The sequence below is a fragment of the Gavia stellata genome, chromosome 14 (genome assembly GCF_030936135.1).
Source record: "Gavia stellata isolate bGavSte3 chromosome 14, bGavSte3.hap2, whole genome shotgun sequence".
Lineage (NCBI taxonomy): Eukaryota > Metazoa > Chordata > Aves > Gaviiformes > Gaviidae > Gavia > Gavia stellata.
The window spans coordinates 17,159,125-17,185,387 of NC_082607.1; the positions used below are offsets into that span (position 1 = coordinate 17,159,125).

At 36.8% G+C, this 26,263-nt stretch overlaps 1 protein-coding gene across 1 annotated transcript; it reads right to left on the reverse strand.

Annotated features, from left to right (window-relative positions):
* CUL4B (cullin 4B) lies at window positions 1-25,957 on the reverse strand. The gene is made up of 20 exons (XM_009817765.2): window positions 25,099-25,957; window positions 22,253-22,368; window positions 17,279-17,382; window positions 16,279-16,348; window positions 15,706-15,779; window positions 14,534-14,696; window positions 14,344-14,433; window positions 13,982-14,064; window positions 12,800-12,867; window positions 11,534-11,652; window positions 10,461-10,653; window positions 9,487-9,591; window positions 9,069-9,179; window positions 8,223-8,308; window positions 7,291-7,398; window positions 6,915-7,028; window positions 5,852-5,957; window positions 5,604-5,776; window positions 4,905-5,057; window positions 1-3,687 (listed from the first exon to the last, which is right to left on the reverse strand). The coding sequence occupies exons 1-20, from the start codon at window positions 25,628-25,630 to the stop codon at window positions 3,592-3,594; spliced, it is 2,664 nt and encodes an 887-aa protein (XP_009816067.1). The 5' UTR covers window positions 25,631-25,957; the 3' UTR covers window positions 1-3,591.
* Window positions 25,958-26,263: the final 306 nt, after the last annotated feature.

Genomic DNA, 26,263 nt, shown 5'->3' on the forward strand with positions numbered 1-26,263 from the left:
GTATTTTGCTATCAAAGCACAAGCTAAAGAATTTAAAGAAGCCACAAACATTAGTAAGCCCAACATACAGAACTTTAAGTAAGAAGGCATTTTACACACACGAGTTTATCAACACAAAACTGTTTAATATTTATTAAATGACACAAAATACCTAGATAACAGACTCACTCTCTGAAAGGACATGTATTTACATTATTTACCAACTTAAGAAAGACTCTCTGTACCCATATCAGACTTATGAAACATAAAAAAGGTTTTGCTGCTTTTTGCATCAAAGGATGCAATGGTGATACATGCCCTGTTTGCAAGTCTGCATAAACTATAACTTCTTGATGCAGTGAAAAAGCACAATTTTATATTCTGGTAGCCGAGTGAAGAGGCTTCTGAAAAGTAACAGGGTTAGTTTTTTCCCCCCACTCCAGACATACTCTGAAGAACTGTTATACAAAAAGTATATTACATTTTTGAATGCTGCTGTACTCTTACAATTTTAGTGTAACGTTTCAAAGAAAATACTCTTCCTACTATATGAAATCACTAAAAAAGTGGTATTTGAACATTTCTTTAGATGCGCCTTTTTTTTTTTTAAAGAAAGCATTAGGGCAAATGATATGTCTAAGAAAAAATGAAAGACTGACATAAAAAAAAACCAGCAGAGACCAAAATATGAAGAACAGCTAAAGCAACTTAACAATTTGCTAGGGTTTGTTTTTTTTATTAACTATTTACTTTGGCACCTTTGTGTAAACTATAGAACAAAACAACGTTTACAACACATTTGCAATTACAGCATTTAAACAAAATGGTCACTTTTTAAACCAGCCAAGACAAAAAAATAGTCCATTTATGGGTATAAAGATTAAAAAACCTAAAATATATATTTCTAAGAATAAACTGCAATTTCTTATGAACAAGGTGCTATAAACTGCATGCAAGAGTCAAGATTAAAAATGCGTGGCCAAACAGACAAGCTGTGTTATAGCCAGATGAGTTGTGGTCCAAGCCCACTTTTTTTTCTTACAGAGATATATATGGCTCAATAGGCAGGCACATGATCCCAGCAAGAAGTTGCAGAGTCGTACGGCTGGACGATAAATCTTGGCTGCAGCTTTGTCATTAACCAGGAATGAGTGAGACCTTAGCAGAGAGATGAACAAGTTCTGGGGGAAAACCCATGAAGATACAAGAAGGAGAAGCAGCCTTCTCCCCTCCCCTCTCTCACCCCCTCTCTCAGCCTACCCAGGGTTCTCAGAGTCCATTCTTTGGGTTGCTTTAACTAGATTGCCCCTTAGGGTCTGCCTCAGATCGTGGAAGTCTGATGGATAACATTTGAGGACATTTTCTATATAATATTTTCTGCATTTAAGTTACTGAAATGGATGGGATAAAAATTAAATAAACCTTCAGACCTTTCTGGCTAGTTTGACTGAATGCAACACACTTGTCTCAATGAGGGAGGATTTTACCAGAATAGGTATTTTAAACATGTAGTGGTGTTAGATTTATATGCTACAACAGACTGAATGGAACCAGTTCAATACTGATATTCATCATCTCCTGTCTCCCAAAGAGTTCAGTTTTATGCTCCTTCTCCAAAACACCTTTTTAAAAGGAATCTTTTATTGGCTAAAGATACAAAACACATACAAGAAAAAGAAACATTGATGCAAAATACAGAAGGTTTTTTTGGGGGGGCATTCTTTCCTCCCCAGTGGATCTCTATTTGAACTAATACTTAAAGATTTGCAGGAGCAGTCTTCAAGTTTCTTACCAGATAACTCTACTGTTAGTATTTTTCTTACAGAGGCAAGGGTGGTCCTGGATGTCTACCAGTGGTTATGCTGCAATAGTGTCAAAAGATAAGGTAAATTTTCTGCAGATAACAAAGAGCTGTATGACAATTAGTAGAGGGCAACAGCAAATAATTTAGTAGGAGAAAAAAAACAAAACACATCTGCTTCATCTGTCAGCTGAGGACTGCATATAAAAACTTGAGAGAAAACACAGCTGGAGAAAACATGGAATTAAACAGTAGATGAAAAAAGCAGTAAGGATGGGATATGTCAGACACAAAATACACACATACACACACTCTCCCTTTCTCGCACATGCACGCCCCTGAATCTGGGATCACAGTGATAGAAGTTACAGATCATAGAGAGCTAAGTTACGCTGCCATTAAACAAAAGTAACATCTTGCTTTCAAGAAGTATCTGGTATTCCCCAGGACTATCAGTGCCTGAAAGAGGATGAGGTTTTTCATGGTGCTCTGCAACACAGCTGATCGTAGGTCTAAAGCCTGGTTGGGTAAGGAAGAACTGTTATGTGGAGGAGTTACCTTTTCTGCTGACACTTTTTTTTTTCCATATATTCCTGCACATGCTGCTATAGCAATAAAAAAATGCATTTTGTTGAAACAAAGCTCTACATTCAAGTGACTTTTTCTCCCATGTCTTATAAAGATGCAAAGAATGCTCTCCGGTCATCTAAGAAAAAATATTTTAGATGCCTTGTAGCAATACTTAACTTTCTATATGAGAGGTAGGCTTCTGGGTTCTAGGAGGCCTGCCACATCTAGGGCTGAGTTCTTAAAGCTTTAAGTTAAAGCAATCCAAAGCAGGGCAGTTTTAGAAGAGCTGCCCTGTCTAAACCTTGAGGTTAGTTCAAGTTTAGAATGTTGCAAAGCAAAACAAGTATTAAAATCCATTTGTGATTTTTGTTCTTACAGCTTTACCACAAGAACAGTGTGGCTTTTCATAAGTATCTGTATATAGATTCTCTTTTCTAGAGTATTGCTGCCAAGAGGTGAAGGCCTCCTACCCATGACTAGTAAAAACTGTCACTTTTCCATTATGGCTGTTTTATACTTAAAATTCCCAAAGGTGAACACTAAGTCTTATAGGCAAGCCATATAAATCTAATCTGAACTTGTTTTGTTGTAGCAGTTATTTAAGAATGGCGTTTGTATATACAGTATATATGCCCACACTGCAAACTTTATACATCGCTTTATATTGGTACCATTTCGTCTTAATTGAGACCAAGAATATTTTCCATTAGATCAGCAATAAGCATAGCTTGGCGTATTCCCCATTTTCCCCCCCTCAAGGGAAAAATCCAAGTGTGGGCATCAACCAAACCAATGGTATGTTACTAACTGAAACGCATTCTGTACAGTAAATTAAAAGTTTGCATGCAGTTTAAGCATTTTAAAGGCTATTTTTTATATTAATTAACCTTCTGTTTCCATTTAAAGGTGTGAAAGACATCTGTCATATATCAAGGGACTCCTCTTCAGACCCAGAGACAAATGGAATCACAAAGACCAGGTACTCTCTTTCAGCTTTCTGCACATCTTACTAAATAACATGCAAAGAGTTCAACAGCATTCTTCTTAAAATGTAAATAGTACTCTTTAAATGGGCATGTTAACCACTGAAAGAAGTCCACTCTACTATACTTTTCCATTACACTGCTTTCATTCAATCATCGGTAGTATAAAAAGTCAATTAACGGGATCAACGGGCTAGTTTATCCACTGGCAACTGTGTATGACACCAAGTGTGCAGTAAAACAAAGGCCAACATATGTTTATGCAATATAGTTGTACTGATTTGGGTTTTCTTTATCTCTTTCCATGTAGTCCCTGTCAATTAAGGATTCTATTCTCTTCTTAAGGTCAGCAGGCTGTAAAATAAAGCAGATGTCAGCATTATTACTTTGCAGTCAATGTTTCTCAGTTCTTCCTTTTACTTAAGGCAAATATCCATATTGTTTAAGATGGCTGAGGAAACAGAAATCACTGTTTAAAAAAAAAAAATCTCTTAAAGCATCAAAGCTTCTAAAGTCTGCAATGTATAACTGATTGAAGAGAAAGTTACAAAATTAGCTTGTCACCTGCAGCTAAGCATAGACTTTTTACAGGAGGGAAAGATATCTGCTGCTGTTCAAACCGAACTCTATTCAAAGAACTGCAATTCATGCATTATGTACCAAAATGTTTCTATTTCTGACTTTTACCTGGTAAAAGATTGGTACAAGTTTCATTTTATCTTGACATGAATGCATGTTTTGCAACAGTTTGGATGCCCTATGATTTTGCTGGGCGAAGGACTTCATAAAAATGCCTCATAATAAAGAGTGAGGAAAAGCATTTAAATAAGCTGTTATAACCCTGCAAAGCCCAACTGCAGTTTATTCAATACTTACAGGCCTGCAGGAACTTAAAACAGAATGAGATGGCAGTATCTTTTATTTTATATTTCCATTGATAGAAAGCACTATATATTTGAACTCAAACAGATGCATCACTGTCTATTTGAAAATCCATTTCCATTTGTACACAATAACTAAGCTATTCCATTTTATATTGCAGCTGTGGGCTTCTTTAGCTTTGAGACATTCACCAATATCTAATCTTCATTCCATATATATATATATATGTGCGTGTGTGTATATATGTATTAACCAATATAATCTGTCTGGAAAAAGCACTGTAGTTATTGGTTACTAATTTATTAAAAAGTATCAACCAAATTAAGAATCAAAACCAATTCTGCATTACATATCTGAATCATTTTCCCCTTGTCCCCAAGAATGCATTGCCAGAACATTTAAATGCAAGAACAGCAGCGTACAAGGAGAGCTAGCTTCACAGTTACTGCTAACAGACTCTGGTTCTGAAAGACTTTGGTAATAGGTTTTATTAACTTACTGAAAGCCTGAGGTACTATTCAGATAAATTAATGCAATTGGCACTTTAAAAATTCCTGAAAGTGAGTATTTGTCCTTCCTAAGAGTAAGATGAAGTATGTTTTAGACAGAAGCACTGTTTAACTAAGGACAGGCCAGGGAATATAAAAAGAAGTAATAAAGTTTTAGAAGAAGAAAAATCAGTACTACACCTTTACTGGGAATTTAAGCTGGTTGTAGACCTCTGACACAAGCAGGTTATGACTCAGCGTCTTGCGCATTTTCATGATTCGTACAATTGCAGCGTCAATCTGGTATTGCCGGTCCTGAAATACTCTCTCTGTAGTGCTTGCCTGTTCCTCTACCTGAAGGATCCATTTAGAAAAGTTTTAAAGAGAACACTGGAAGTGTCAAAACAATTCTTCATATCTCTAAGACAATTCTCGGTATAAGACAGTAATATGTGTGTTGTCAAATATTTGACATAAATCCTTTGCAAACATGAAAACTGATCATTAAAAAAAACACTTGCACAAGGCACTAAAATCTTTGCACACATTTTACATTGGATGGCTGTTAGGGAAAATTCACTGTGAACTTGTTTCTATGTTCACAAACCATTCAGTAAAGCTCCAGGGAATGACCAAGGGTAAAAAGAACATTCACTAATTGGAACTTCTCTTAAACAACCTTATTTAGAGACATATAGCATCACTAGTGTCTAAGTTAGTATAAAAGAACACATTAGTGTCTGCATTGTTAGGTATGTCCGATCATCCAAATTATCCGTGTAACTTTCATGAAGGTATCAGTATGTACGTTACAACTGAGAGGAAAAAATATTGTGAATGGGCAGGCAACAAGATACTTAACCTAAGGATCTAAACCCCAGAGGATTAAAAAGAATATACCGTTTCTTTCATCTGAATTTGGTTGATCTTTATCCTGAAGAGCTTATGTCTGAAATCATCATTACATGTGAATTTATCACCGTCTTCCACATCTTTGCCTTTGGGGCTTTTAGTCAGTACTCTGGCTTTGCCACAAGCCAGAGACTGAAGTGTCCTTCTCAGCTCTCCGTCCTCTAAAGCAGAAACAAGTTGTTTAGGTTTTTTTCAGGAAGAACACTTGGAAATAGTCAGCTGTTTTCAATACCAACCTATCCCAGTGGCTTGCTTTATCTCCTCTAAACTGAACTCCTCTCCTTCATTAAACATGAGCAGCACCAGTGTCTGGAACAAGGAGACCTGAAGTTCTTTTTTGCCCTGTCACAAGGGAAATTAACAGACGTCACTAGGCTGTTTTTTTGGTGGGGGTGGGGAAACAAGTCACTCTTGTATGTCAATTATTTCACTTAAAGGATGCGATTATTCTTCCGTATTCCCAAATGAATAAAATAACAAAAGTTACTGGTCACCTTGTGTTTACTGTGAAATGCAGAATAAACTAGAGGTCAGAAGGTTAAACTATCATATCCAGTGACAAAACTGACCCAAGATATGCATCAACTTACTCAAGACAAATCTCAAAGCACTGAGTGCTTAAAATTACAATTTGAAAGACCTTTAAGTCAAAGTGTAACACAAACAGTTTAAGAAACACTGTATCAGGGACTATAGAATCTTTGAAATAACCAAGTTTGATAATACTTTTTTTTTTTACCATTAACATTTTTCTGAAAAATAGAACTGGTAAGCATTCCTATTCCAAGAGAAATTTTCTTGAAATATGTTTGTGCCCATGAAGAAATACTGAAGGGGAATAACTGGAAACCCTTTAAAAACGGTTGTGTTCTTGTTCAATCCAAAACTTCTCTTTATTTCAGTAGTGAAAAGCTTACCGTAAAGATGCTTTATGCTGTCAGATGAAGTAAGGTCATCTATGGAACATGGCCCCCTTTTTTTTCTCCCCAGTATAAAAATTAGTGCCATTTTTAATATGGAACTAAACCCACTGGATATTTTCCCCAAGCAATAACCAACAAAGTTGGTTTTTTTTTCCACTGATAGAGAAATCAGATACATCTTCTTAAACCTTAATACATCTATTTCAGAAACTACTAACTCTGGAAACGATAGCAAGAGTTCAAAAGTTAAAAGTCATTGCAAAAACTGTGCTAAGTTTTCCATCAGAGCACAAAAAAGCTTCCCACTATATCCCTAAGGTACAACCCAGACTTGGAATCGGCAAAGCAACAAGAATAAGAGAAACAATACACTCACCTCTTTAAATTCTGCTTTTAGTACACAGTGTCCTAGTGTTGACTGCCACTGAAGTTTCCTACCACTGTGTTTTCCTAAATAAAAGGTCTTGAAAATCTCCTGCAGTTTTACCATCTAAAAAAAAGGAAACCCAAAACACTAAACCACAATTTCTACTTTAAAAGCATCTTTCCCTCCTCCACAATTAAATAAGCCTTAAATAAAGGCTTAGAAAGATGAAGGGAATTGCAAGAGAAGAAAACAAACTTTATTTAAAAAAAGACACTTCTGCATTTCTTTCTAGAGATTATATGCATATTTAAAACCAAGTTGCAGCTGATATCAAGATGCATTACTGATAGGCTGATACTTGGTAAGATACATCTATATTCATTACCTCTGGGGGCAAATGGACCTCCATAGGCACGTAGGTTGGCCAATAACCCATAGTCAGAATATTCACTGTTAGTTCAATGTTGCCAGGTACATTCTGATTTTGCATATACTGCAGAAAGAAACAAAGTAAACTGAAATAAAGCAATGTTTATTAAACATATTTCAGGTAGAACTCAGGCATTATGAGAGCACAGACAAGTGACCTTATGATGTCTTCGCTATATAAACTGCGAGTTATATACAAGAAAATTAGGGTAAGAAAAAGCACTTTTCTGAAGTTCTAAAGGCACTTCCATACAGGAAGAAAACAGCAAAAGAAGTGTTTTAGCAGGCTGATGTGAAGATGTACCTAATTACATGTGAATGGAGGAAGGAATGTTAAAATTTGCTTGCAATCAAAACATTACAGAACTGCCAGAACTAATTGTCAAAACTAATGCCAGCACTAATGGGCCAGTCCATCAGAACATAGCGGTATGAAAAATGTTTTATAACTGGTGTTAAAATGTTTTGTAAGTTTACAATTATTCTTTTATTACTGCGGGTGGTTTTTTTTTTCTATTTTCTTCAGGAAGCTTCTTGTTTCAGGTTTTTTGCTTTGTTGTTCAGGAAAACAATTAATAAATTCAGTAAAATTTTCAAAAGCACAGACAGTACAGAATTAAGAGATAGATTCCGACTGATTTTCAGTAGAGACTGTTTTCCCAGTTGGGCTTTTGTCCACTCCTTTTGAAAGCAATCACCTACGAAGTTCTTTTCTCTGTAGTAAAAGAACGTTAGAGACAACTGGAATAATTCAAAAGGAGTTTAACTTAATTACAATAGAAATATTCACAACTGAAGTCATCCTGCACCCCCTTATTAGGCTTTCTGAGAATAACTCATTCAAAAAGCAAGTAAATGAAGGAGCCATGGCAGGCTTTCCCACAGTACCTGTTTAAATTGTATCATTATATCTTTTGAAAGCTCCATATCTTTAAACATTCCTTCAAGTTTGCTGGTGAAAGCAGCTCCACATTCTATAAAAGAGAAAATTTAAATCTTAAAAATTAATCTTGTTTATTTCCAAAACCACAGAGTAGTTACTCTAAATATCAGAATGTACTTTGAAGCAAGATGACCTATTTCAGCATATGTTCTTACATAAAGACCTGGATTCTAATTAAGATACAGAATAAGGTTATAAACAATAAGGGGGAAAATGTTTTAACGTGGCAGCTATTTTGCAACCCAATTGTTTTTCCACGTGGACATGACTATACATCCTAGGACTCCACCGGCAACCTGTCACTCAGACAACAATTCTAATCCCTATCAGCTGCCTGCCAAACTGTCTCTTGATGGCAGAACAAGATCAAGTTCTACATATCTTACTCTTACCACTCGAAGAGTCCATCCTATGAAACAATGAAGACCAGACTAGAAGACTGCTAGCTGGCAGCTTCACGTTTCAGACCTTACACGGAATGAGTAACAAGCAGAAGTCATCCTTCAAGTTCTGAGCACATCGCTGATGTATTCAGCAGGGAACCTCAACTCTCCCACAGGCCAAGATATGCCATGCACTTTAAGCTCATGTTTTTGGGCTACTGCTGCTATGATTACGAAACTAAAAGCAAATGAGTCTCCTCAAAACCCACCAGTCATTCAACACTTGCACATGAGGTTTTTGCCTTCACGTAAAGGGGAAATACAAACAGCACTTCTGGCAAGGCCTGTTTAAATTACTATTTTTAAAAGAAAGCAAGCAAGCTGATAGCTAGACAGACAGATATTTACCATGCTTGAGTTTGGATAGCATAGATTTTTCAGCATCTACTGATGCACTCTTCCCAACTAATAGTCTCTTCGCTAGATCTTTTTTATAAAAGGCCTCGAAGACATCTTTTCCTGTAAGAGGTGAGATTTGACAGTGATCACAAATCATTGTTTGTTTTACACAAACATTACCTACAAGAGGCCCAATTCAAAGCTCAGTAAAACTAACAAGGGCCTTCCCATTAAGATTTCCACAGATTTTGAGTCAGGTCTTGTTATCGACATTTTAACACGCAAACAAGTTAAACAGCACTACACCAGCAAACTGCATCTACAGACAACGAACACTTGAAAATGCAGACAGACTGCAAAAATTATTTCCAAGGACCTTCATGTTACTGATTAAAGAACTGTATCCCTGCAAGAAACCAATACTTACCATATATGAATCTAAATATGATCATAATTTTATCCAGCATTTTTTCAAGTTCTTCATCAGTAGCTTCTTTGTTGCCTGCACGAAGCTTTGAATCTACGTATTTAGCTAAAAGAGTGTTGAGGAACAAAAAGTTTAGCATATACTTAGTATCACATGAAACAATAATTTAATTTTTAAAAAAAAAATCTAATATTGTGAAATCCTTTGGAAATGTGAAGGATCCTGAAATTACCTTCAAATCAGTTTCCTCACAGCTAGCTTGATATAACTTATATCCTCTATGAAAATATAAAAACATTAGAGCCTAATCTCTTTTTTTTATTCAGATAAGCAATTACTGCATCTTAACTTTATTAGCATACATAAAGTTAAAAAAGATTTTTGTGTATGTAAAAAATCCTGGTCCATATTATGATCTCAAAGTAAAAAGTCAAAGTAAAAATGATTAAGGTATTCAAAAGTGCAGAGCGCCAGGCTTGTCATGCACAAATCCGTAAACAACGTTCTTTTCAAACTACAGAGGCTCTGTCTGTCCCCATAACATGAGAGGTACAGCGCATCCTCACCTCTCTTGCTTTTATATATTAAAACATAGATATCTATGTAGAGCCTCTAATAGCTCTGTGCACGCGTTGGTGGCACAGTTATGTAAGCTGCCAAAAAAGTCAAATTACTAGCAGTATTCTCACATCGGGATACCAGTCAATTGCTGGAATGCCTAAGTTCTAATGTTCTTCACTTTTCTATAGGCTAGCCAGTAAACTGATGAACAGACCTTGTTCTTAATGTTTAATGCTATCCTATCAAATAATTCACTTGCATAAGGCGGCACAGTAGATCCTCAGTTTGGCAATACATTGTGTGTAATGTTTTTTAACACACAATTCCATCATATCCCATCTGTAAGCTGCATCAGCAATTCCCTCTTGGCCCCCACCCAAATTCTCACATGGGAAGAAACTGAAGAAAAATACCTATGAGTTCAGCTGGCTTATTTGGTCTTTTGTTAATGAATGTTTCAAAGGCTTCTTTCATGGCATTTACAAACTTCTCATTCTTGAGAAAGCAAACATCAATAATATGGTCAACTTTGTCTTTAAAATCAAGTAGTTCTTGGACCATGGTTTTATCTTTTTCTGGATTAATTACTATGGTGCTACCAAATGCCTGGAAAATAAAACATATCTTTCAATTAGCCTGAGTAATGAATTTAAATGACAAGACTTCTAAAAGCCTAAGTTATCTTTGTAATGTCTTGTTTCTGCTATTCATATTAGTTCCACTAACACAATGGAAGTAATAGCATTCTGAAGTATTTACTACATAATCATTCCTAGACCTTGTATGTTGATTCAAAACAAATCTATGAATAAGTGAACAGATACAGAACTTTTGTCTGAAGAAATAACAAATCTATGAATAAGTGAACAGATACAGAACTTTTGTCTGAAGAAATAAACTTAAGCATCACAAAATTAACACATGCTTTTAAAACGTCTATATCCTCAGGTTTTACACAGGGAAAGCTCCCACTAAACTCAATTTTATTTAACAGTACTACTATACCCTTACAAAGCCTTCCTCCACAACAACCATACTTTCTGTGACAACATTTTCAGTGAGTAATATGACGAAACATCTTAGTGATATTCAAGTGCTTTTTGAACTTCAATTGGTTGGTAACTTAAGCTTATTCCCACAAGGAGTTTTAGCAGGGAGAAGACAGAAACGTTCCGCCATTACTAAAATGTCTATTGGAGAAATATAGTTGTCCCCCACAACTAACTACAAGCAAGATAAAGACTCCAAATTTGTTTGGAGTTCAATAATTCAACTGAACATTCAATATTTTCTTCAATAGGGCTAGAACAGTTACTGTACTTTTCCCAGTTCAGTTTCAAAAGCTGCCTATTAAATATGTATCTATAAGCAAGTAGTCTTTAATTCTTAAAAAAAATGCAATAGTTTATAGAGATGACTCAGTTATCCATGTAAAAACCGCATCGATACAATAGTGGTATCTGTTCCAGAGTTCTAGGAACAGTACCTTTATGTACTCAATCCAGTGTTGCAAGAGAACTTGTACCCCACCCCTCACACGACTGAACAACTGATAAAGAAGAGACAGGTCTTGAATTCGGTTTTCATCAAGAAGGTGGTTTAAACCTGCAAATGAGAGAATTTCGATAGAAATTAAAACCAGAGTAATCCAAAGAAAGCGCAGCATATTATTACAGTAAGGGACCTCTTCAAAGATAGTATTTTTATCAAGCAAGTAGTGGTGGTTTTTTTTTTTGTTTTGGGGTGTGTTTGTTTGGTTTTTTTTAAGCTACCTAATTTAACAGCGAAACACGGAATAGCTATCTGAACTGGCTCAAACCTTTGAAACCTTGTTATTGCAGTGGATATCTCAGATTACATGTACTTTACATAGCATACTTATCACAACACCTTTGCTTACTTCTGCTTTACTATTCCCTAAAGATTTGAAAAGTTTATGCTCTAGTGATCTGTAGGAAAGGTTCCTTGGCAAGACAGAGCTCTGAGTCTTAATTCCAGCTGTAAAATAAATTTTACAGATGTTTGAAGGCAAGCAGCTTCAAGAAATATCTTCACCTTTCACTTTTTAACTTTTTGACAGAGAAGGCCTGATGCTCCACAGCAAGATTTAAGAAAGCAGACAGGTAAATATTGCAAACTTGATACTCCTCTCAATAGTCTGTTACAGATGTGCAGGAAGATGCTCACATACCTGTTTAATCCAGAATCTGTCTAGTAAGGACTTGATCATTTTCTTTTGTTATTCAACTCTTGCTGTACCCATATTTATTTCCAGACTATCCCTCAGAGCAACAGAGGGTCACTGACTCCACAGAGACTACTGCAGAACTGAAGCAACGTACTTCATTGCTCAAATTGTACTAAATTTTTAAAACAAGCTGCTTTTTGTGAGCAGCAAGCAATCAGTGTTTCCCGCTTCTGGTACAGCCATAATTCGAAGGCTACTCCTTTTCCTCTTGAGTCTTCAAAGTGCTATTTAACACACTGAACTCGAGTCCCTTTCTAGTCTTCCTTTTGCTTTGCTGTGTATCTGAAGACAGCACTGTGTCTCCTTACCTCGGACAAGGAGATGGTGCTTGCCCTCTTGCAAAATGGTCAATGCTATTTCATGAGCTGAGTAGCAAAGGGCATTAAAGAATGATGTAGCTTGTGTCCTCCCCCAGCACCTGAATTGGTCCCTTTCTTTTTCAGCACAGGAATTGAAAGCCCCGAAGCAGTAATTAGAAACATTTCTATAAAGAAGACAGATTACCTTTCTGAAGAATGGCTGTTAAATGTTCACCTAGAAGTTGCTTTTCTACAGTAGCAATTAGTGGCTTCCTATAGAAAAAACGTTTAGAATTACTTTTCCTTTTTCCATTATTGACAGTTTAAAATCCTTTTTTTGAGATTAAGTTAACTACACTTGTCATTGGGAGTGCTCTAATTATCTGTGGCCAAGGACCTAAAATGATTATACACATATTTATCCTTTTTCCTCCCCAGTAAGCAATCTCTTTTTCTGTTTGCTGACTAAGGATTTAATTCACACAGTAAGCCTGTTGTACATGACCTCTAGGGAGCTGTACAATGATTCCATCAGTGAAGAATTTGGGCAAAAGTCTGACAAAGAACATACCTTCTTCTGTATTGAGGGAGGAGATTTGTGTCTTGGGAAAAAACACACCTCACAAGTCAAGAGGTATTAAAACAAAATAGGGATTTGGCCACTAATAACGGTGTAGAAGAAGGAAGCCACTAAACAAGCTAAATGTTTTTAACAGCTGAAGGAGGAAGGGAATAAAAATGTATGACGGTACCAATAGAACACCTTCCTCTCAGAGAGATCCTCTGTACCGGCTCTTTAAGAAGTTGCTACCTCTTGCTTGAAGAGTTTTGTTACATTAGTGACCTACATTTTCTCTGAGACATAACAGCTGTGGCTTTATGTTAGGAGAACATTTCTCCTATCCTACCAGTCATGACCTCCACTTGATTGTATTTGAGGAAATCCTGCCTCTAAGTAGAAAAGATTGAAGAGTGACATTAGTCAATAATTTCCCAGACTCCATAAAGAATATGCAAATATTTTTATGTAAATATTCAGAGCCTTTAGCTTGAGAATTCTCTATCCTGGCTCCTATCTTTTTCAGGTAGGACGAGAGCTGATTAATTGTATTTCAGCGAGAAAGACACGTTTGGACTCGGGGTGGCAGCCTATTTTTCTCCAACCAAATGCCCAACAGCGTTTATGTCAAAGTAACTAGTGGCTTAGAAGAAAAGGGTGTTAGCTATGTGAGCCAAGACAGTGCTTCATTGTAAACAAGGAATTGTGGGAAGTGAGAAGCATTTGACAGTCAGTCAATAACTGAAATAAATTGTAGCTATTAGATGGCCCTCAACAGATGAAGAGCCAAACAGCTAACAATACCAAGCAAAGAGAGATTGCACTTACTGTGTGCTCTGATCTAAATAAGTGATTATCCTGTCTGCTTCTTCTTCCAAGCGCTTGTTGACATGGTGAAGATATTCTGGAACCTGAAAATGCCAGAGTAGTTTTGCATGTTAAAAAAAATTAAAATCAAGAGGTCGAAAAAGACAACACTGGGCTGACAGCAGCAACAGCTCCAGTTTTAAGCAAAAATCATTAGCACTGTGACTGAAGGCAAGTGCATGTGAATTTGCTTTTTCGGAGTACTATAAAACATAAAGGTCACATTATTGCCCTGTACGCTGGCTAAGGCAGCAGAATAGTTCCTCTCCGTGACAAATGCTTTGTCATTAGGCATAACAAATATTGTTAAACATTCAAAATACCTCTCGTTCCTGCATAAGCCTCTGTCCCTCTGCTGCATATAGGCGGTTAGTCTCTTCCAAGAATCTATGTTCGAAAGAGTCTTGATAAATCTAGGGAAACAACATGACAGCAATGCAGGGTAAAGCTCACTGAGCACTAAGTAAGTATCTGAGCTGCCTATTGGTTTAAAGGTGAAACAAGTTTACTCACCTGCAGGTCAGAAAGCATGCTTAGAAGGCTTCGCAGTAAACTCCTATCAATAGCCTCACCATTTCTTTCCCTCTCAATCAGCAGAAGAATGCCATCAATAGTTTTGTTCTGAACCTTCTGATCACTGATTATATGAGTTCTGAACAATTCTAGCCCCATATCCCTAAAAAGAAAATAAAGACTGTTCAATTAATTGCATAAGAATCAACTCCAAGTATTCTGTATTAATAAAATTTGGTCTAGATCAAATAGAGAGGCCAATAAATACCAGCTTTCTTCAAATTCCTCATTCCTCTGCCTCCAAATCACTCAAGATGAACAAACACATAAACACTAAAATAAACCATGACAAAGCATCTGTAGTAAGCTACAGATTTTAAAGACCAAAGCACCTATTTTTTCTTAAATAACCACCTAACTTTCGCAGCATCTTTATTTTTCATTTGGTGGGCAGGATAATGGAAATTGAATGAACAGCAGCCTTCACGAGAAAAGGATAATGTCATCCCAGGTCCCAATTCCACAGTTAAGCTGTTGGACAATATTCTTTTTTGTCCATCACTTTCTAATCTCTAATTCTTAGGCAGAGCTTGGAAGAACTCAGTGATGTGAAAGACAAGGACTTCTGCTTTGGGCAGAGTTAAAATCTTCCGTGAATAGAAACTGTGGGTCTGGACACTTTTAGGAAAAGCCGGACAATCCATGCACCACTCCTTCAATCTGGCAAAGTAATTCAGGTATTGCCAAAGGCACTGTAGGGCATTTGCTGATTATTAAAATATTGGGGGGTAAGGGGGGGCATGGAGGTTGAAGTCCAAAAGAGAGTAACTTGCTTTTATTTTAGGTTATTTTTTCCTTCAAAAATACTTTGAATGCTATGCATGTTAAAGCCAGTAACTGGACAACCCAAACCCTCGCACTTCAGTTGTTTTAACTGTGCAAACCGGAGGTTGCTATCTACCTAGCTGAAATTTAGTACCACAGCTATTCTACAAGAATCCTGTAATTCATGGCAAATAGAAGTGAAATCTCCCTTTGCAACAAGCATGTATGCATTCACCATCTAATTTACAGGTGACTATAAAGTTTATATTAAAAAACCCTGAAAAACAGCAAGATATATGCGATAATTTAAATATATCCCCCAATAATTTTATTCTTTGTGCCCTTACCAAATAGATGGCAGCATTGAATTCTGAAGTACGTAAGTTCGATCCAAGAACAAAAAGATACTTCTAATCATAATCTGTTATGAGAAGGAATAAAAAAGCCACAATCATTTTACTCTTGAAATTGAAGAGCAACACAAATTATGCTCAACAACAACAACAACAAAAAATCCCACTGACTGTTTTCAGGCAGTGCTTTCTTAGACAGTGTTGATTTGTTTAAAATATTGTGCCAATCTCAGCGAGATGATCAATGCGACATTTCGCATCTTTCTGTATAAAAGAATAGCTCCTTTTATAATATGTATAAAATGGGAAAGGTTTGCATAGAAGCAACAGTTAGGAGTCGGGGGTGTGTGTGTCCAAGATCAGATCAATGTGTCAAGAAACATACTACAGACAAGTATGTTTAAGGCTCGATTTCTAATAAACTATATACAGTTGTGTTTCATGAACAAGCCTTATATAAATTTAAGACAACATTTCAGAAGCACAGTGTGTTTGTAAAGGAACAAAGTTAAGCAAAACATAGGCTGACTAGGCAATTGGTTTTCTTTAAAAAGATAAAAAACTTACCATTTGTCTGCAGTGATCTTGCCAACATTTATCTATTTTCTTTAGAAAAAGGACACTATCCAATGAATCCATGAAGAAATCATTAAGAAAATTGTGATTAATAGGTAGTGTTAGCAATGAAATGAACCAGCATTATTATTGTTTTTAAAGACAATTAACAGAGAGCACAACAAACTCACCTACTCCCAAAAAGAACCACTTCTTGCAATATGTTTATTTTTAACGAAGGTCCTTGCGTTAATAATGAGACATCAAAATGATTTGAGTAACTTAAAAAAAAGGATTTAAATACTTTTGAATGTTTGTCTAATCCCCCATCCCTGGGGAGTGTAACAAACATACATATCCCCACACGTCAAAAACCAACAATCCATAATACATGTAAGAGCCCACCACTACACAGATACTATAATTTCAGCTCATGTTAAGAGATAACCTCAAGAGATAAATTTTGTCCTTGAAATTTAACTTGTATTCAGATGACCGCATAGTTCTGGTACTAATTAATATCCACTTAACAGGTTCTTGATCTTATGCAACTCAAAACTTTTGAAAATAAAACATTTTCATCCTCAGAACCACTAACATTGTATGCTGCCAGACCACTAGCACTTTTCAAAAAGAAAACAAGAACTACTTGTTGGAAGACTTTTCTGTTTACCTGAGCATGGCAAGTTCAGGATATATAAAAGCCTGAAGTGATACAGCCAATACAGCCTTTTTAAAGCCTTGCTGCAAGTCTAGTATGAGCTTTTCTAAGATGTCAAAGTGTTTCATAAATACCAATGAAACTTTTTCACAAACTTTTCAAATAGTTACAGACATAAAGGAACTGGTAGTGTTCTCTGAGGTCCCACAAAAAATGAAAACAGACCCAATTATCCAAAAACTAGGAATTCGGATTACCACGGCCTAGTGTCATGAAATAGTCAAAGAAATTCATCACCACATAGTAGCAGGTAAAAACATTTTGGTTTGTCAACAGCTAAAAAAAGGATATTCTCTGAATTGGTGAATTTGTGCTTTAATGTGGTCTTCACAGATCTGTCTCAATTGTTTGTACAAGTTTGCAGAAATCTTGTAGGAGCAGAGATTTTCAACAGCCTGAAGTAAAGAGAAACAGATACTAAGAAATCTGTTTATATTCTTATATGTGGTTTTACAAGGAAAGGGGGGAAAAAAACCCAAAACCAAACGTGGAATTCTTCTGCTTGTCACTCAATAATCTACCAGCTTTTAATTGTAACATAGTTAACAGCTGCATGCAAAACACCAGAGAAACATGGCACTATATATGGCACTATAATGGTAATAAGAAACAAAGAAAGGCCATGCCCTGAACAGCTTACAGTTTATTAATTTCAGTTGGAGTACCAATATCTCAGAAGGAACTGCAGGACTTGCATCTCTGAGAACAAGGATGTTAGTTTAATATGTTCCAGCAGCTTGCTGGGTTTCATACTTCAAAGCAGACACTTAAGGTCTTAATTTTATTAACTGCTGTGCTCTGCAAGTCACACTAATATTAGTAGAAAAGCACTGCTAGTGTTATTTCCTTTTGCAGTCCTTTCTTTAAGCTTCCCTCATCCCTAAAAGTACATACATATTTTTTATAACTCTCTCTCTCCATCCATCCATCCACCCCTTGCCTAAATAAGTTGTTAATCCTGAACAATTTTTAGTAGTATGATTACATTCCAGATGTTTACAGTGACAAATCTCAGATTTGTAGATTATAATCAAGTATTATGGTATCTATATCTATATCACAATCAAGAATTGTCACTGTGCTTCACAGCGAGAAGCAAAAACAAGTTTAGTGGGGACATGTCTTTGAGACTCATCAAGCAAACAACCATTCTTAAGCCATAAGTGTAACTCAAGACTTTTCCAAAATTTATACCAATTGCCCAGATTTGGAAAGCAACTGAGCAACTTTAACTCTTTGTGGAATGTTGAAAGACACGGTATGTGATTATTCTCTAAAACATCTGTAGAAGCTAGAGAGGAGAGGGATATATGATTTAAAAAAAAAAAAAAGACTCTATTTTGTTGTTGTTTTTTTAAATGGAAAAATACTTCAGTTGCCAGTACAACCAACTCATAGGGAAAAAAAGGACTGGAAGATCAAGTTTGTTCCCCAGCAACCGCAGGCAACAACCCTGCAGGGACAGCGTAGTTCAGAAGTATACAGAGCAGATCTACTCCGTTACACTGAAGTCCCCCAGAATACTTCCCAACAGCCCAAATAGAAGCCATCAGCAAACAGTAAGCAGCTGCCACTAAAAGCACAGCACCAATCAAAAGAGCTAAACAAGGAGTTCCTCCATTTATCCCAGAATATCAACAGTAATCATTCTCAGTATCAACAGTAAACAACTCTCTACAGCAAGTGCACTACCACTAATACTGGCTCTAGCACATAGAGGAGTTAAGACAAAAAAACCCCCAACAACTTACCACAAAAAACAAAACCCCACAACAAAACCATCCCACACAACAACAACAAAAAAAAAGAAAACCAAACCTGCATAAGCTTACTGTCAGAAACGAACAGGTATAGCAAGAGAGTGAGTGTGCCAATTAAGACTAAAACAGGTCTGAATGATGATTATTAGGAAAGCCAGAATTATCACTGAAGTGTACATCTCTTCATATTTGGAAATAGCAACAAATTCAATTATCAGCCTTAACACTTAAGAAACCCCAAACAAATACAATGATGTGATAGGAAAACATTCTACAGTTCACGGTTCAGAGTAGGTTATGGACACCACTAAACTCTATTCTATTGTACCCACAGGCTCAGGCTCTAAATGAAACAGCAGCAAAACAGGATATAACCACCGCTTTGATTTCAGAAGAGAAAGGGAACTGCAAAACACTAAGCTTCAAGAGCCTGAGTAGACCTTCAGCAAGTATTATAAATGGGTTTCCTCTTTTCTTCCACTTACTTTGGAGAAGCCAACCGAGAGCTGGGAAGATTAATGTTTTAGATAGAACTTGCTAGTCACCTGCAAAACCACAGTTAGTCTCTCTTCTACCTACCAGCCTAGGACACCAGCCGTACTTCTGGTCAGTTCATCCACCTCAACTACCAACATTTTCATAACTGCTATCAAAACAAGTACTATTTAACCACGCTGCTCCAAATCCTTACAAGAATTAGCCTCTGCACTGTAGGTGGACAAATGCGTACCATTAACTCTTAGTGAAATAAGTTAACCTATATTAATAGACACTTTTAGGTAGCGTTCATATAAAGCTGTGCTTTTGCATTTGTCTCAGAAATTCCAGAATGTTAAACATGCCTGCTAGTATTGAGTGTTTCAAAATCAAGTGTAAAACTTCTGCATCTTCACTGAAAACATCCATAGAAATGAGTTAATTTTAATTTGTGAATTCTGCTCAATGGGCTTTTTTTTTTTCTTTTTAAGAGATTAAACATTCTAAGCACACACATACAAAACCTTTCACTAAGATTTGCTCTGTGGAGCATAACACCACTACTGCAATATTATACTTTGCAAATTTAATTACTGGTGGCAAATTTAATTACTGGTGTTATACAACAATAATTGTAATGTATCAAAAATTCCCAACAACTTTAGGGGCTGTAGTTCACAAAATTATCTTGTCTGAATTAGTGGAATAAAGCTTTTTGATCAGGGAATCTGTGTCTTGAACACGGTCAGAACATCCGAAGGCAAAGCGTCATATTTCCTTTGTGTAACATATATTCTGGTTTGGGGGTGTTTTTTGTGTTTTTGTTTGTTTGTTTGTATCTTTTTTGTTTTGTTTTTGTTTTTTAATTGCAGCATCCACACCTGGGTTTGCGTGCTCGGGAAAAGTAGGAAAAAGAACTGAACACAGCTCTGATGAGAGAAAATCAGAACTTCCCAGAAGTACTTAACTCCATGATTGATTAAAAAAATTAACTAGGGATCTGGTATGAAAGATCTAAATCTCTGTTTTCTGGTACTAATCTAAGGAAAATTATTCTAATCAAGAAGCTTTCAATTCTGTAGCACTTCAGCCTCTCAAAGAAGTATCATTCCTCTTGCTAGGGAGGAACAAAGCAAGTACAAAGCTAGTGTCCCACAAAGAAAGAAAGCAAGCCTCAAAATGTTTGCTCGGTGGGATTTTCCAACACAGACAAGAGTTAAACCAAACTCAAGAAGTTTAACTCCATTAAAAAGTGAAGCATCTTATTTTGAGGTGGGCAGCAGAACTTTTGCAGACCCTTCTGCAGTTGGGGTCTGCAAATCCCTATGCAATCCCTATGCTTGGATAATGGTGACTGCCAAGGCATATTTGGCATCAGATCCATTTACCAAGCAGCTGTTCAGAAATGACATTAGTTTAGTTAGCATTTAAAAACACTAGTGATTCCTATTACTATTTTTAAATGAAGACATTTATTTTTAGATTTATAAAAAAAGAAAAATTTCATACTTGACTGCACTCTATTTCACTGAAAAGTTACTACAATGTTAAAACTGAGATTTAAAAGAAAAAAGTGTATTTTTGGTTTTCTGAGCACAAACAACATTAAATTAAGCCTGTAGTAGAAGCGAGCAGAAATTTAAGTGATAACTGTGAAGCAGAAACAAGGCTTTCAATAGAACTTTGTATTTTTAAACAATTTTGGATATCCTTCAAGTATTTAATTAACAAGTTATTTGCTCTGTTCTTCAGTCTGGAGTAAGTAATTTACAATACCAGCCAATACAGTGGGTTGTAATTTCTTACTAGTTTCACCAAATTTTGCAAAAGTAACAATACTATTTTTAGTTTAACAATACTATATATTATCCTAACAAACTGTTAAAAAAGCTATTCTTACATTAATTGAACATTATAAAAGATTATAATGAGCTTAAAAACGCACTGGACTGAGGAACTTGGCCCATGAGGTTCTTAGTTGCACGAGGAATGGTGATTTATCCTTCCCTAAATCTGTCCCCAAGCGCAAACAGGATTTTTCTCTCCAACTTTTCACAGGAATCAGTCATATCCAAATGTAACTTTTATTGAAAAGAGGAGGACAGGGGAAGAAAAGACACTAAAAACAGATGGAGAGAAGGCTACATACGCACAGAGGAACAAATGAAATAACTAACCAGGTAATGAAGGCTTTAAAAGTAGAGTAAAAAGTGTAAGTGCTTCTTAACACCTAGCTAAAGCAGTACTGTTGCTAGGCCGCTAAAACCGCAAGCGCCACGATGTCAGTAGGGAAAAGGTGAGGCGGGGGAAAAGTCTTCCTAACACATTCAGCTGAAAAAGCAGAAGTGGAGCTTATAAAAAAAGTTAGGAAATGCAGTTCAAGTGTGATCACTTCCTAAAACATTTAGGGCAAAACAATCAGAGCTGTTGCTGGGAATAAATTTTGATTCTCGGTTGTTAGAATAGACAGAATGCTCAATGATAAAAAAATTACAATCAAACCAAAATAATACGATTCATGAAGAAAAATGGTATTCTATTTACTTTTAAGAAGTCAAAAAGTTTCAGTTTTTAAATTATTTATGATCCTCAATCATGAACAGAGACTGTCTTTAGAAAAAGGAATATATTTTAATATAAATCCTCTTTTTCTTACCTAAACACCAACGTTTTAGGATTTCACATTTCTCCTTTAGCAGCTACACACCATAAACCTCAAAACAGTAAAGGGAATACAACTCCTTGCCTTACTTAATTCTTGTCAACTGTTGCAAGGGAAACCATACCTCAGATTATGTTGTGGCAAGTAAAAAAACTTCCAAATTCAATGTTAGGTCTTGTGAAATTTTTACTGATGATTTTAAAATAGACAAACTATTTGATGAAAAGTTTTTCAATGACAAAAGCAGCCATCAAGCAAAACGTCATATTCTTACCGCCGTATGAAAAGTGGCTTAAGCAAAAAAAAATAATAATCCAACAACAAAACAAAAACCCCTACCCCACCGCTTTTACTTAAAGCGCTTACCTGATAGAGCTCCTCTAAATTATACTTAATTGAAGTACTGTTCTGGATAGCTTCTACAGCTTCTTTCAGTTTTTGCCAGGTTTCATCTGTGTAGTTTTCAGGCAATTTAGGTTTATCTTTAAAAGAAATTATATAGAGTTTGAGAAAGTATTTAGAAAAAGCAGAACATTTTACCTTCTACAGAAATGAAAAATGTAGCTTTGAGAGGAAAGAGGTATGGGTTGGTGCTCTAGATTTTAATTTATACTCACATGAAAAGAAAGCATTAGTGTAAAAGCAGTATCTTATTTACATTTGAAACAGTACTGCATTGTAAAAATTCAGCATTGCTCTTTACATAGACATTGCAGCATCTGTAGCCCAAACAGTATGTGTGATTTATAAAAATCACAATACTGTGTCTAAGCAGCTCAAGAAGGGATAAAAGGCTAAAAACCAGGAAGAATGATCTACATCTTTATTACACTCTTCTTCACTACTAGGACAGCACAGCTAAAAGAAAGTGAACATAAAAGCCGAAGATGATGGATTAAAAGATACAGAGTTGTGTATAGCTTATTTATTTTATTTGCTGCTCATTAATTCTACTCTGTATTAACAGTTGGAAAGAAACCCTCAAGAAACATGCATGGAAATGCTGTAATTCTAATACAGGCTTTATGGTCACAAGGAAAACCTTTCTATTTTAAAATAATCCATTTATGTCTCTCTTGGGTTTGGCCAGTGGATATTTGTTAGAGTTAAGCCCTCTTCTAATGTTCAAATAGCTAAAGCTTTGCAGATTTGACTCTTTCCATTATTTTTTTCAGCCTCTTTTCTTGAGATGCCCCTGCTATGCAGCATCTTCAACAAGACTAAAGCATTTACAACAGGCTAAGAGAAATTCCCCACATCACATCCTCGGGACTATTTTAAAGTTCTGTGTGTTTTAGTAACTAGCTAAAATGAACAGGTTTGTTCTAATAAGCACGTTCCCAACCGGAGAAGGAAGGAGGAGAAAATTTAGGGAGGAAGTCATATGCACATCCATGCCACCAACAGGTGAAACTGGCCCAGAGTTTATACTCTATAAAAATCGACTTTTACATATCTAAAGGTAAAAAACAAATTGTAAAGCTTTATGATTTCTGTAGAAATAACAAACAGAAAAGTAATTTTTTTGTCCTCCCAAGCATTTCCCTACAATATAGGCCATACCCCAACATTAGCTGTATCATAAGCATCTAGAGAGACAACTAAGTACAAGTGAGACTTGCCTATTTTCACTAGCAACTAGTGAGTATGCTACTCAGCAGTAAATACGAAGATTCTGGATTTTAGGAAGTTATTTAAGTTGTAAAGGATGTTATTGCTATCACACTAAGATAAAGACAATAATCTTAAGATTATTATTCAGTTTAGCATCTGAGAGTAAATAAAAAGCAAAGCTGGCAGATTCTTGAGACATCCTTTTTAGGCAAGTGATTCAAATACCAATTCATAAGCAATGATGATCACAGCACCATGCAATCCATAACATTTAACAAATATTTTAAACATGAAAAGTTGACTTTGCTTAAAGATAACAGTGTACAAGCAACAGAAGAGTAGCATTTATTTCTCACTATCATGCCTCATAAGTGTAAATTTTAAAATAATCAGACAAATTAAATTATGATGACGTGATGGGTGGAGAACATTTTTGAGAATTAGGAGGACCGTAAAGCAGAAAATTACACTGTGATCACAAATTGCTGTAAAACATTACAGTGGCTAAAATAATCCTAATCCTTGCCTTCTGCAATGTCTCTACAGAACATTTGTATCAACTGTGTATTTAGAAATTAATTTTAATGTCAGTAGTATGTTTTATCCCTCCCAACCCAAACACACTGGAAAAAAGAAAAACAACCCAAGAAAGCAAGCTATCAGACTGTTTTAGAAAATAGCAAAAGGCAGGAAATAAGAAAGACCCATGATTTCCCCATCTTTATAAGGAAAAAAAAAAGGTTAGAATCTTAGCTTAGCTTTCTGCCTACAGCTGTTTGTATTTCTGTTTACTAGAAAAATGAAGCAGCATCACAGCAGCAAAGTTTAATTTCTCTGCTTTAGTTGGTCTCTAGTAACAATACTTGAGAATCTCAAACACATCTTTTGAGAGAATTTGTGAAATAATGTAAGCTTGTAAAGTGAGAGTATGTTACAACAGAGAAGAGACATTAAAGAGTTAAACAATGAAAATAACAGCAAGGATATTGCAAGGAAAACACTCAGCAAAAATCTGAACTACCTACTTTAAAGGCAAGTGGGGAAACCAGAAAGGAAATCCGTCATAATAGCCTGATAATCACCTTAGTTTCAACATTTAAAACTAAGCACAGGCAGATTAACCTATAAACAGACAAGTTTAAAGAGGCAAGTCATATAGATTCAGGCCCAATTTAAAAAAATGCATACTGTGCAAAGACTTATCATAAACTGGGCTAAAATATATGCTAAACCCTGAATCAGGATTACTAGAAAAGAGATATCAAACGTTGAAAGTTTGAAGAAAGGCGATTTACACACTTATGGAGTAAAACCTTTCATCTAACGTACAAGTTAAGGCCTTCTTAACAGACAGAGTGAAAGGAGCCTGAAAAATAATCCCAAGCAGCGAAGTGTAGCTCAGGATGTGTACATGACTGGGCAAGTATGCATCATAAAACATTATTCCCCCTTTACATAAGTAAAGAAACATTCACCACAGAAAAGCATTTCCTGTAAAACCTGGAGCTATTTGAAAGCCAACCGGTTTTCACGTTGAAAACAAAACACAAAGTTGAGTGTCAGCTCCCCATAGGTTGTGACAAATTATGGCCTGTTACCTTTAAAGTTCTTGATCACTAATTTCTTAGCAGAGCCAGGTTTACTGTTGGCGAAACTGGAAACAGTAGAGGAGGCAGCTTTGGTCAGGCCATTTGCATGGTGCCCCACAGCCACTGACGAAATTAAAAGGCTTTTATTTTTGAGCTGTTGTTGGTGCTGCTGTTGAGAAGAGGCAGCAGGAGAGGAGGAGGAAGAAGACTCTTCAGCCATCTTCACATCGAGTCCAATAAAATCCACGGAGTCCTCAAAGCGCAGCTTCTTCTGGAGGTGATGGTTAGAGGAGGCAACCCCTGAGGAGGAGCACGAGGAGGTGGTGATGACAGAGGAAGATGATGAGGAGGTGTTTTTGGAAGGAGAAGAGGCGCAGGAAGAAATGGAATCAAATTCTTCTCTTTCAGAATTGCTGTTGCTGCTGTTATTTAACTTTCTCTTCTTGCAGGAGGAGCTGCTGCTGGTATTACCATCAGTGGCAGGTCTGACCTCCTGGGCTGCAGCTGGGGGGTTGGGGGAAGAGAAACCTGTGGGAAACATGAACACACAGAAGTGAACAGGCTGAGGGGCATCAAATCCTTGTGGTGTGACAAAGACGGAGAGAGAGGGTTTTAGAGTCAGTCTGTTTGGTGTCTCTCGGGGGGGTGTCTTTCAACTCCTCTCTTTCATCAGTGGAGTCCTTCCGATTTCCCTCTCCTTCGCTTTCTTCTTTCTCCGAGGAATAGCTTTATCTCCTCTCTTCCCCTTTTATTACTTTGTTTCTTCTCGTAGTTTGTCTCTGCTTTCACTCCTTTCTCAGCGGAGCGTCTCCGTTCCTGCCTCTCGCCACCCACTAGTTTCTTTCAATTCTTCTCTCCAACACCAGTATTTCCCCGCGGCTGCCCGCTCCCCCAGCTTCTCCTTCCGCTCCCCTCCTGCTCCGGCCGCCTCGTCTCCGCCGAGCAGCAGCGGGGAGGGCTGAGCGCGGCTCCCTCACGCCTCGGCTCCAGCCCCTGGCCCCACACGCCTCCCGCTCCCTCGCCGCCGCCCGGCCCGCTCTCCCCCCGCGGCCCGCTCTCCTCGGGCTCCCGCCTCCCCCCTCTCTGCCTCCTGCTCGCGCTCCCTGAGGGGGGACGGCCCGGCCCGGGGCTTGTTATTGTCAATACACGGCAGAGAGGGAGCCTAAAGATGGCG